At 54.1% G+C, this 12,270-nt stretch overlaps 2 protein-coding genes across 2 annotated transcripts; one reads left to right on the forward strand and one right to left on the reverse strand.

Annotated features, from left to right (window-relative positions):
- Nucleotides 1-870: 870 nt before the first annotated feature.
- LOC120693227 (glucan endo-1,3-beta-glucosidase 11-like) lies at nucleotides 871-3,631 on the forward strand. The gene is made up of 2 exons (XM_039976637.1): nucleotides 871-2,342; nucleotides 3,281-3,631. Exons 1-2 carry the CDS (start codon nucleotides 1,074-1,076, stop codon nucleotides 3,350-3,352), a joined length of 1,341 nt encoding a protein of 446 aa, XP_039832571.1. The 5' UTR covers nucleotides 871-1,073; the 3' UTR covers nucleotides 3,353-3,631.
- Nucleotides 3,632-8,037: 4,406 nt separating this feature from the next.
- On the reverse strand, nucleotides 8,038-9,307 carry LOC120693544 (26.7 kDa heat shock protein, chloroplastic-like). Its single transcript, XM_039976996.1, has 2 exons — nucleotides 8,784-9,307; nucleotides 8,038-8,667 (listed from the first exon to the last, which is right to left on the reverse strand). Exons 1-2 carry the CDS (start codon nucleotides 9,046-9,048, stop codon nucleotides 8,216-8,218), a joined length of 717 nt encoding a protein of 238 aa, XP_039832930.1. The 5' UTR covers nucleotides 9,049-9,307; the 3' UTR covers nucleotides 8,038-8,215.
- Nucleotides 9,308-12,270: the final 2,963 nt, after the last annotated feature.

Raw genomic sequence — 12,270 nt, forward strand, 5'->3', positions numbered from 1 at the left:
TAGTTGTGCCGTGCTGCTATGTTCGAAGTTCGAACTAGAAAAGAGATGGCATGGAGCCCCGCCGTGAGGCAGGGAACCGCAAGGCGCCCCACGCCCTGTCAACGCCCAGCGCCCAAGGGAGACCCGCGCGCGGCTCGCTCCTCGCAGCCGAGCGCCTGCGAGGCACGCGCCGCCCAGCGCCCAGCGCAAGGCACGCGCCGCCCTCGCCCAGCGCCCGCGCGCGGCGCGTTCGCCACCGGCACCCTCGCCCAGCACCTGGTTGAAAGGAGGGGTATTCTTGTCTTTTTATCATATCCTTTAACAGATCTGTTAGTGTATTTTGACGATAATGACATGTAGGAGATGAGAAATTATAAATGATAGCATAGAAGGGATATGATAATTTTTTATGACCCATAAAAAATAGGCTATATTTCTCAATAACACACAGGGAATTGACTCATTTCCATGCGGGGCGTTTTCCGTTGCAACAGCCGCTGCAGGCTGCAGCCCAGCCGAGTGACGGAGTGGCCTCCATTCGATTCCACTCCGCCCGTCCCAAGACTAGTAACTGATGCCACAACAAAACCCGTGTTTGTCCCTGGCTGTGTTTAGTTCTCCCCAACTCCTCCAAACATTTCAAATTTTTCATCACATCGAAATATTAAATATAGCAAATGACCCATGCATGAAGTACTAAATGTAGGTAAATAAAAAAACTAATTGCATAGTTTTGATATACATTGCGAGACGAATCTTTTGAGCCTAGTTAACCTATGATAGGACAATATTTAACACATACAAATGAAAAGTGCTACAGTGCTATTCGCAAATATTTTTCGCATCTTTTTCGCAACTAAACACAGCCCCTGTCTCGCTGATCTTGGGACCCTCCGCTGAGCACGACCAACGTGTCGTGCTTTTGGCTGTTTCCGTCAGCCATCAGCAGCATCCTTTTCTTCTCGAGGCACTGTACACCACTCTGACTGCTCCAAGCAGAGGCACTCCACGCAACCTCACCCCACTCCAGGCAATCCTGCCTCCAATCCAGGCCCTGTTTGTAGTCTGTATCACGGTCAGACTGCGCTCCAGGAATGGCGCCGCGCCGCCTGCTCCGAGCCGGCTGGGGGCCTCAACGCCCGTGCGGCTCTCGCCTTGCCGCGGCGCTGTGCGCGGCCGTGGCCGCGCTGGCGCTGGCGCTGGCACCTGCCTCGGACGCCACGTCGGCATCGCTCGTGGGCATCAACTACGGCCGCGTCGGGAACAACCTCCCGCCGCCGCAGTCCGTGCTGCCGCTGCTCGAGGGCCTCGGCATTGGCCGCGTGCGGGTGTACGACGCCGACCCCGCCGTGCTGCGGGCGTTCGCCAGGACCGGGGTCGAGCTCGTCGTCGGCGTGCCTGACGAGTGCCTGGCCGCCGTCGCCGACCCGGGCGGCGCCGCGCAGTGGTTGAAGGAGAGCATCGTGCCCTTCCTGCAGGATACCAAGATCGCCGTGCTCACCGTCGGCAACGAGGTGCTCACCGGCGGCAACAGCTCCGCGCTCTCGCGCTTCCTGCTCCCGGCGATGCAGTCCCTGCACGGCGCGGTGGCCGCGCTCGGCCTCGACAAGCAGATCACCGTCACCACGGCGCACAACCTCGGCGTGCTCGGCACGTCGTACCCGCCCTCGGCGGGGGCCTTCAGCAAGGACCTGCTCCCGTACCTCTGCCCCATCCTGGACTACCACGCCCGGACCGGCTCGCCGTTCCTCGTGAACGCGTACCCCTACTTCGCCTACTCCGACGACCCCAAGGGCGTGCAGCCCGACTACGCGCTGCTCGAGCCGGGCAACGCCGGCGTCCAGGACCCCAACTCCCGGCTGCACTACCCGAACCTCCTCGTGGCGCAGGTGGACGCCGTGTACCACGCCATCGCGGCGGCCAACAGCGCGGCGTCGCGGGTGGTGGAGGTGCGGGTCTCCGAGACCGGGTGGCCCTCCGCGGGGGCCGCCAACGAGACGGGCGCGACGCCGCAGAACGCGGCGCGGTACAACAGCAACGCGATGCGGTTGGTGGCGGAGGGTAGGGGCACGCCGCTCAAGCCCGGGGTGCCGCTGCGCGCCTACGTGTTCGCGCTCTTCAACGAGAACCTCAAGCCCGGGCTGGCGTCCGAGCGCTACTATGGCCTGTTCAAGCCCGACGGCACGCCGGCGTACGAGCTCTCCTTCAAGCTGCCGCGCGACAACTCCACCTTCGGCCACGGCGGCGGTGGCGGCGGATTCGGCGGCAGCGGCAACGCCAATGGTAGCAGCGGATACTTTAACGGCGCCGGAAACAGCGGTTACTACGACATCTCCGCTGCGGCGCCGGCGCGTGACCCTCCGGTGAGCTCCGATTCTACCCTGCTCCCCCAACTGTTCTTGATTATGGCGATCATGATTCAGCTGCTGCTGTGTCTCTGAAAAAAGGATAAGATACTTTGGGTGGTTGCATCAGGTGTGGCTGCTTCAGCACTCGAGAATGTCGGGCGATTACCATCATCGCAGTACATGTCGTAGGTTGACGTTGACCATGATCTGACCGGGGAATTAGATGATGCAGTTAGGCTGTGTTTAGTTGCAAAAAGAATGCGAAAAGTGTTTGAAAAAAGAATGCGAAAAGTGTTTGCGAAAAGTACTGTAACACTTTTCGTTTGTATGTGGTAAATATTGTCCTACCATAGGCTAACTAGGCTCAAAAGATTCGTCTCACAACGTACATCAAAACTATGCAATTAGTTTTTTTATTTACCTATATTTAGTACTTTATGTATGTGTTATTTACTATATTTAATATTTCGATGTGATTTTGATGTGATTTCGATGTGATAGAAAGTTTGGAAAATTTGGAGGAGTTGGGAGAACTAAACACAGGCTTACAAACTTTGCCGCACGATCAGCACCAATTATTTATTCCCCGATACCCACAGCGCGCAGATCCTGCGAATCTGCTGTCTCTGTTTCGCTGAATCGAGTGTCCTTCGTACGCGGCGTCTTTGTTTAAAATTCTTAAGGATGTCTGAAGATCTTCACACATTTGTTTGGAGGCACCCCAGCACTAGTGCGCTACTGCCACTACACAACACAGCACCTCCACGCTCGCACCTGGACCGCACATGCGGTCCAACACTCCATGAAATTTCTTTAGAAATGGGCGATGACGAGTGCCAGCCCACTACTTTTCCCGGATTGATCTGTTTGCTGTCCCCCCTACGGATTTTGCTCATGATGCTTTTCCTAATGAGGCGCGCCTCGTCTGTTTCTCTTCTGGCTGTGGTCCACAGGGCGGCCGCTGGTGGCGGATGTGGGCGCAGGCGGCGGTGGCAGGCGCAGCAGCCGTGCTGGTGGCGGTGTGACGAGATCACGGCGTGGTGCCGGCGTGCCGCCCGCACTGCCTTGATGGAATGGCAGATCATCAGGGGTGGGTTGGTAGATGGAGGATCGGGATGGGGTGCAGCAGCGGCATTCGAAAACTATGATGACCCGATATCGACATATCGTGGTGCTCGTTTGCTGTGGTTTCTGAGACGGACCTATGACTGTGAGTGACCTGGTGCTTTTGGTTGCAGTTGCAGCTAGTTAAGCAGCATTGGATCAGTCTCGGCCGGTTTGGTTTTGCCTGCCTTCTGGAAAACCATGCAGTGGAACCCCGGTAAAAATCCAAAAAAAAATAGTGCTGCTCTGTCACATCCCAAATAATAAATGAACTCAAATAAAATAAAAAGTATTCAAATAGTTTGAACAAATTTCATTTGGTTTTATTTGGATCTTCTCATGATTTTGTGCATAAAAACACTTTTACAAAAAAATGTTAGTAACACCATGAATTACCCAAAGAAGAATACTAGATTAATCCTGCTGTTCACCTAAAAGTCTTTGAATAAATTTAGTTTGAATTTGAACCTTGATTTGAATTCAAAAACAAAGAGAAAAGGACTTCACTTGGCATGGGCCGAAACCCAGCACAGCCAGCCCACTCCCACTCCCTCTCCCTTCCTTTTCTTCCTATCACGCCTGGGCCGGCCGATGGCCGCGCGGCCCAACCCGCGCGCGCCCTCTCCCTCCCCGTGTCGCTGCCGCGTTGGGCCCACCTGTCGGCCGTCGTCTTCCTCCTCCCTCCGCCGCGCGTCACAGCGCCCGCGCCGCCGCTGCATCGCCACACAGCTCCGCACTGCTCCGCCGCGCCTCGTCACCACGCGCACAGCACCGCACAGTGCTCCCGTCGCCCCTGTGCGCCGCCTTGAACCCCTCTCCTTCCCTGTGCGGCGATGGAGGCCGGCCAGCGCCGTGCCGTCCAACCGCGCTGCCCAGGCGCGAGGACGCGAGCTGGCGAGGGCATTCAATGCCTGGATGAGCTCGAGCGTCGTGCGCTGCCCGCAACCCATTCCTCCCCGTCCAGCTCACCACCCGCGCTCATTCCTCCCCCCTTCTCCATTCCTCTGTTTCTAGTCCAGGCCGCCGCTCGCCGCCGGGCCCCACCACGGCCGCCCGCACACCTCCCCCTCCAGCGCCCAAGAGCTGCTCTGGCCTGCACTATTGCCCGAGCCGCTCCCCATTCTCCTCCTCCCGAACCACTTCCTCCTATCCCCTTTCCACTAGCCACACCGCTGCCGCCGCTTTCTTCCTCGGAGCCGGCGAGCCCCGGCTGGTTGCGACAAGAGTTCAGGGGGCCTCCGCCGCTTAAGAGCTGTTGCCCACAACCCGTAGGACCCCGCCGACATCCGTGCGCGCCGCTTCTTCCCCTTCCGAGCCCCTGCCACCGCCCGCCACCGCTCGCCGTCACGCGCCACCGCGTCCCCCTAACCCTAGCCGCCCTCCACCCAGATTAGCTGCTCCACAGGCTTCCCCTCGCGGTGGTAGGCTTCCCCGACAACTTCCCCGGACTCGGGCGAGGCCGAATCGGCCCGGCCGCGTAGCCCTGTCTCCGGCCGCTCCTCTGCTCGCCGCCGGCGAGGCTCCGGTGACCCTTGGGTCCCAAGCCACAGCTCAGCCGGTAGCGCGTGAGTTCGCGCACACGCACGCGCAGCTACCGCGGCGCAATCGCGCCTGCAGCGCTCAAATCTCCGGCACCATCGACGGCCCTGCTCTGTTTTGAGCAGGGTGACGTCACGCTGACGTCACGCCGACATCACGCCGACGTCAGCAGTCTCCTTTTTAATCTTGTATACATGCCTTTATACACTGAAATACACTGTACCATGGGGCCCACATGTCAGTGAAACCAACTTTTCTCATAAGAATTTTCAGTAAGAAAATAAATGAAGAAAAACAAGGAAAATCTAGGGCTCCTCAGAATAGTGACTTTTAATCTTTTAATCCTGATTTTAAACTTCAAACTTGCATAACTTCTTCGTTTTAACTCCAAATTTAGTGATTCTTTTTCCTAAAAATTTCTAAAATCATGCTCTATCATTTTGTGAACTTGTTTTGGTTCTTACTCATGGTTTTTTCTGGGTTCGTGCATGTGTTTTTTGCCGTCCGTTCCGAGTAGCCGACGAGTCCGCCGTAGTTGAGCCGGGGCCTGAACCAGGCGTAGAACCAGCGCACGAGTACGAGACCGAGCAGCAGCAAGGCAAGCACCTCCTTGATCATTCTTGCTCCTATTTAAATTCCTAAGCCTAAAAGTACATGCATGCGGTGATGATTTTATGAGTCCAAATGTTATTTTATGTCGGGTAGACCTGTCCTACTTTAATGCATTTATCATCCTTGATCTGTTGTACCCTTTTACTCCTTGTCACCTTAAGGTTATGGGTTGTTCGATTAGCTTGGAGTCCTATGCTTAGTTGGCTTAGTATTTCGCGCGGTAGTTATTTAGCATCACATGGGCTGGTGTCTTTTTTACAGAAAATATACATCTATACGTTTACTTTCAAAGGATAAAAACTCTATGGTAGACGCAGGTGAAAATATGGTCTAGAGGTCAGGTAGGTATGAGGATGAATAAAAGAATATGGATGAAGGAAAAAAAATAGATGATGGTTATGACTTGGTTCCATATGCGTTCCCGGCGCATTTAAGGTCTTACTCACCCGTGTCAAATTAAAGACCGGTAATTGGTATTATTCTAGTCAAGTATTACAATGCAACCATACGTGCCTAAGTGGGTATGGCCCTAGCTTATTAAGTCTGTTGGCCCGAGAGGATGCTGCCGCCCGAGAACTCGAGGGGTTCGTTGGTGTTGGGGTAGCTAACCCGGTCAGATGTACGGAGCTGTGATACTCCGGCAGACTGTGGTGTAGCATATCTTGGGTTCGGCTGATGTAACGGCTTTGTCATGTTAGCTTGCTGACACATCAAAGGAATTGTGTATATGCGCGTTGGCCCCGCGCTGGCATCAAAGCAAAACATGTCGTGTGGGTAAAGTGTATGACCTCTGCAGAGTGTAAGACTATTCAAATAGCCGTGCTCACGGTCAGGTGCGCTTGAGCTAGTCGCCAGTTTTAGAATTTTGATTGAAAAACATGGTATGGGAATTGTTTGACAACACACGCACCGGTTCGAAGGTTGTTGGACCGATATAGTTGGTCGAAGGATCGCAAAACAGGAAATGGGGAGTCATGTTTGGTAAAGTCGGTCTAATTTATTTAAAACAAAAATTTTTGTAAAATATACGTATGCAGTCTCACTAAATAAAAAAAATACAGCCTAGTGCTAATGAACTTGTCAGCCTTCCTTGTTTAGCCATGCATATATTATAGGATTTGCTATACACCTGATGTCTTGCGAGTACAAATTTTGTACTCACCCTTGTTGCTAAATTATATTATCCAGAGTATGAAGATGAAATGCCTCCTGAGATCCAGTTTCTTGCTTCTGGGTTTGGAGACCCCGACATCGATTCCTTCTGAGCGTATGTCCAGTCAGTTGTCTGCGGATAGTTGGGTCTGCTAGTCTTCTACCTAAATAATAGACCCACGGGTGTGTTTTAGTTCCACTGGCTTGTATCCTGATGTAATAAAGTTGTTTATGGTTTGTAATATCATGCTGTTGTGCGTGCTTGCGTACTGATTATGGGACAAGTACAGCGAGCACAACTGGATTTCGGGTATTCAACGCCCGGGTCTTGACATGCTCGTTCTGGACAGTCGAGGTTGCTTTTGCATCTGCGCTCGGTAAAGCTAGTTAAATCTTTCTAAACTACTTTTAAAAAAAAATCTTTCTAAACTGGCGAGTCTAACCAACAGAACGGATTAGGAGAGGAGACTGACTAGAAGACTAGAATAGACGGGACGTGGTGAGTGTCCGAGTGAACGACATGTGAGCGAAAAACGACCGGCCATGCTTTGTTTTCTTGGGGAGGCGCCAAATCCCAGCAGAAATGCACCTTATTACTGCTTGAACAAGCTATTCGATCGCCTGCCAAGTGGCCGAGTCCCTAGAGTCCTGAAAACCTGTGGCACGCACATGTGCATGATCGTGCTGTCGTTCCTTCTTTGGCAGTTCCATTGCTGCATTCTGATTCGCTCCAAAAACCAAGAGGGCCACAAGGAAGGAAATGGGGCGATGCTTGCCTATCGTACGCATCTTCACTGTTTTAGACGGGGCGGCGAGCCTTCTGGCGATCTTCGATCACTCGATCGGGTCGGGGCTCACTCCTATGCTTTCGGACGGCCGCGATGCTCATGGTAGAGCGCAATTAACCTGTTGGTTCACGGGGGTTCGCGTCACATCAGCGATTCAGCGATCATCGATTGATTGAACGAGCGCGCGCACCAGCTGGGCTACACCGTGACTGTCCCGGCCCAATATTAATTTGTTCCTCGAGTTGTCGGCCTTGTCACAGAAGGGTAGCCCAAGAGCGCGGCATGCCGGCGACTCGAACGTACAGCGCTGACTGGGTTGGTTATCTGCTGGGCCCGTGATCGGCAAACCCAAAACGCCATTTGTATTTGTGCGTCACTGCGTCCCCGCAGAACTAATCTGTCAGCGCAGCTCAACGTCCAGAGTAAATTTTCGTGCTCCTCTGACGTCAGCTGGGTGCTCTGTTCTCGGTTTCTGTTGAAACGACATGCTAGTGATCAGTGTAGAACACGAGACGTATGCCGAATAGCAGAGTTTATTCACATTATTGTCCTCCCTTGGCAACAGCTACGCGAGCAACATTTACACGCACACAATCTGCGCACGCGCGCAGAGAAGCTGGAAGAGTGAAACGCACGCCACAGCCGAAGACAACGAAACCATATCGGTTCGCCGCATCTGGAACCTCAATCCATCTACTGGACGTGCACGTCGATGACCTTGCGCTCCACCTCGGTCTTGGGCACGGTGACGAGGAGCACGCCGTTCTTGAGCTCGGCGCGCACCTTGCTCTTGTCGCACTCGTCCGGCAGCGCCAGCCGCATGTCGTACGAGCTCACGCTGCGCTCCTTCCACCACCCGTCGCCGTCGCCCTCCGCGCCCTCCTCCTTCTTGTGCTCGCCGCGGATCACCAGGGTGTCGTCCTCCACCATCACCTTCACCTCGTCACGCGCCAGCCCCGGCATGTCGAACCGCATCTTCACCTCCTTCTCGTCCTCCACGATGTCCCACGGCAGGCGCACCTCGCCGGCCGCCGCCGGGGACCTCCGCGTCGCCATGGGGAACCCCACGGCGTCGTCGAACAGCCGGTCCATCGTGTCCAGCATCTGCCGCATCGTCCGCATCGGTGACATCGGATCAACCAACCCTGCACGCGTAAACCATGTGATCTGATGTGACCCCCTCGGCTCTCTGAATCTGATAAGACTGATCGCAGAATCCTCTGCTCTGGTAAGAGTAGCGATCGTGCAATCGAGGACTTACCGAACGGGGAGATGTCGAGTGGCGCCGCGCGGCGCGGGCGGCGCTGGACGGCGTTGCCCTGCTGCCGGTTGCCGCCGTTCTGGTTGACCTGGACGTCAACGGCGGTGTTGTCCCTGTTCTCCTGTGCCGCGGACGCCACGGAGAGGGAGCGGGCTTTCCCCGACGACGCCAGCCCGGGCGCCGGCCTCGCCGCCCTCCATGCGCGTACAAGGAGGCGCGCGGCCGGGGTGAGGCGGCTGGCGATCGCAAACGGAGCAGCTGCCATCGCGCTACTTAGTCTAGTCTAGTCTAGGAACTGAAATGCTGAGGCCTGAGAACGTTCGAGTCTTTGAGATCGTCGGAGCTGTTGGTTGCTGATGCTCGTTGCTTACCTGGGGGGGAGACCGTGGGTGCGCGGCGCATTTTATAGTCGTGCCAGGAGTGCGGTGGAAGGGTGGGGATAAGCGTTGAAGCTTCGGGACAGCGCCGCTGATGGTATGCTGGGGAGTGGGACGGGAGAGCTCCCCGACGGCGGCGAGGGGTTCTCCAGGCTTGTCGGCTTCTCTTGAACATTCTCGTGCGCTCCGAGCCGCTTCGAGATGATCTCATGGATGTGTGGATCTGGGTAGTAGTAGAGTTTCGTGGGCCCTGATCCACGGATGAGGATTGTAATGGGCTTTCTTACGGCTGGGCTATTACCCGCTTATTGGGCGGCATCAGTAGTGTGTGAAATAAGGTGACCTTAAGCCAGCTAAGGTCGACCTTACACGTTACACCGTCGGCCTTAACGTCGACCTTAGCCAGAAAAAGCTTGAGACCGCCCCCAAGCTTAAGACCGACCCTTAGTCTTTAGGGGGTGTTTAGTTCCAAAATCAAAAAATTTTGGATGTCACATCAATACTTTGACTAAATGTCGGGAGGGATTTTCGGACACTAGTTAAAAAATTAATTTCAGAACTCACTTGGAAACCACGAGACGAATCTTTTGAGGCCTTTGACCGCATCATTAGCACATGTGGGTTACTGTAGCACTTATGGCTAATCATGCCCTAATTAGGCTCAAAAGATTCGTCTCGTCGTGTACATCCAAACTGTGTAATTAGTTTTGTTATTTAATTATTTTTAGTGCTTCATACATGTGTTTAAAGAGGAGGTGAAAATTTTTGGGTGAAAATTTTTAGGAACTAAACAGGCCCTTAAAATATTATTTTTCTTCTGTTGTTCTCCCTCTCTAGCCATCAACTCCCACTTCCTGCGCCGCACGGGCGCACGTAGTCTTCTGGTGACAATTTTTTTTCCTAGATTGGGGCCCGCCTCTAGTGCCGTGTCTGGTCCTGGTACACAAGGGAGCTCGGTCTTAACCGTAGGTGGAGCCCACCATAAGGTCGAGTCGCTCCTATACACTCGTGATGCCTAAGTATGTGTGGGCCGTAATTGTTAGCCCAGTAGAACACTGCGTATGTGGGCTTATCCCATGAGTTGGTCATCGTGTCCACAGTCCACACCACGGTCCGCACAGATTCATCATCAGGTCGAGTAAAAATGCTTCTTGGACTACCCTGGCTGGCAGTGGCAGGCTTCTCCGATGATGGTCCACTTGTCGAGCACGGGGCATGAGCCGCAAACTATCTACTGACTCCAAGGGAAAATAAACAAGGGCTGTGTTCACTTCTAAAATTTCTTTCTCCAATCTTCACTATTTATCTATCACATCAATTTTTTTAACTCATGCATGAAACATTAAATGTAGATAAATAAAAAAACTAATTGCATAGTTTTGATGTACACGACGAGATGAATCTTTTGAGCCTAGTTAGGTCATGGTAGGACAACAATTACCATAAACAAACGAAAAGTACTACAGTGTGTCACAGTGTCCGATGTGATCCTTTTTACCACTATTTTACGGATCTAAACACAACCAAGGTTGAAAACAGCGGTCGGGCTAGTTCTAGGCTCCTAGGCCAGCAGATGATTAGAGCAAGTATAATGGCCAGCTGAAATCTACCTGAGAATCTACGTTGAGGAAGAGAGAGAAGGTGTCAGGCGACTCGCGAACCGTCCGCTCAAGCCGGCAAAGTCATCCGATCAGCCAACGGCCGGCAGAGCTATTAGCCATGCTCTTAGGGATTTAGGATCTTAAGCATTAAGAGGAATGTCTCCTGGGTTCATTGACGGCCAACAATAAGGATTTTCTATTGGATCGCTGTCAAAATTGTCAGAATCACCTTACTTCCCATAAACAGTCCTCTATCTCACCTGACTCAGGATGAAGTGGGTTGGTATTGGTTGACCCAAAACCTGACCCACACTACCCACTTAATTATATTTGGATTTTGGGTTGGCTTGACCCAATACAATTCTTAAACCAGTGGCACCAGTATACTCGATAATTACACCAAAAAGCATAGTTGCTGCTGTTTCTAGGTAATACATACTGCAGCCGTACTGCTGTCAGATTTTTTTTTTGAAATAAAGGGCAGGAGCACTGCCATGTCATTTAAGAAGATAGCAAGTTCACATCACGCGCCGAAGCGAAACACCACCACCGCCACCACCCAAACAACGCACGCAAACAACACACACAACAAAACGCTACACCACCACAAACTGGGAGAAAAGCCAAAAGAAGCCACTGCTAGCTGCGCCGTTGTCGGGGACCACGATTAGGGGCACCCTAATCGCGGTACTAAAATCACCCTAAAACGCAAACACAAATTAGGCAACTGAGCCCACGAAGGCCTACGACCTCCTTCAAACATGGAAGAAAGGAAAGGACTCAAAGACGCCCAGCACGCGGCCCATCCGCACCCCCCTCGGACCCACGGGATGATCTCCGTCTCGCTCGAGGGCTCCCATCGAGACCCTCGACCGCACCCCGTGTCTCCGCCTCGCTCGAGGGTAGCGAGCCTACCCTCGGGGAGGCGAATCGTCTCCGCCTTGCTCGAGGGCGTCTCGCTCGAGGCCACCCCTCGACGAAGAGGACAAACGGCCCTTCCGCTCACCCGCCCGTCGTACGGAGGCATTAAATGCCAACCACTCCTCCACAGCGCCCAGGTCAGACGGCGTCAGGCCGCCACTCCCCACAGTGGCTGTGACCGGAGTCCCATCCGCCAACTCCAGTCACTTCTCCGCCATGCCGGACGCTGTGGCAACACTGTGGGAACCTGCGACGCGGTACGAGACGTGCTCGGCACAGCTTCCGTTACTATTCTGCCAACTCCTGCTGTCCGGACTCCACCTCACCACACCTACGGCCCCGGACCCGTCCCCTGCTCGGGAAGGGATCCGGCGTCGCCACATGTCCCCCAAGGAGGAATGCTCAGCAAAAGCAGCCGGAGGCTCGGACCTCCCCCCTCGAGGGGTCCGGGACCTCCACGTGACTCCCGGACCCCCTTAGCGCACGCGCTAGCACTCCACCCAGGGGGGCCCGGGACCGTCACGTGCCCCACTACCGCTGGCGCACATATATATGCAAGACCCTGGCCTGCAGGGCCCACGGAACGCC

Source organism: Panicum virgatum, chromosome 9N (genome assembly GCF_016808335.1).
Source record: "Panicum virgatum strain AP13 chromosome 9N, P.virgatum_v5, whole genome shotgun sequence".
NCBI classification, from domain to species: Eukaryota; Viridiplantae; Streptophyta; class Magnoliopsida; order Poales; family Poaceae; genus Panicum; species Panicum virgatum.

Coding starts and splice junctions, on each gene's coding strand:
- LOC120693227 (XM_039976637.1), top strand. CDS start 1,074: ATGGCGCCGCGCCGCCTGCTCCGAGCCGGCTGGGGGCCTCAACGCCCG. Junction 2,343..3,280: donor CGCCGGCGCGTGACCCTCCG/GTGAGCTCCGAT, acceptor TGTGGTCCACAG/GGCGGCCGCTGGTGGCGGAT.
- LOC120693544 (XM_039976996.1), bottom strand. CDS start 9,048: ATGGCAGCTGCTCCGTTTGCGATCGCCAGCCGCCTCACCCCGGCCGCG. Junction 8,668..8,783: donor ACTCGACATCTCCCCGTTCG/GTAAGTCCTCGA, acceptor TTACGCGTGCAG/GGTTGGTTGATCCGATGTCA.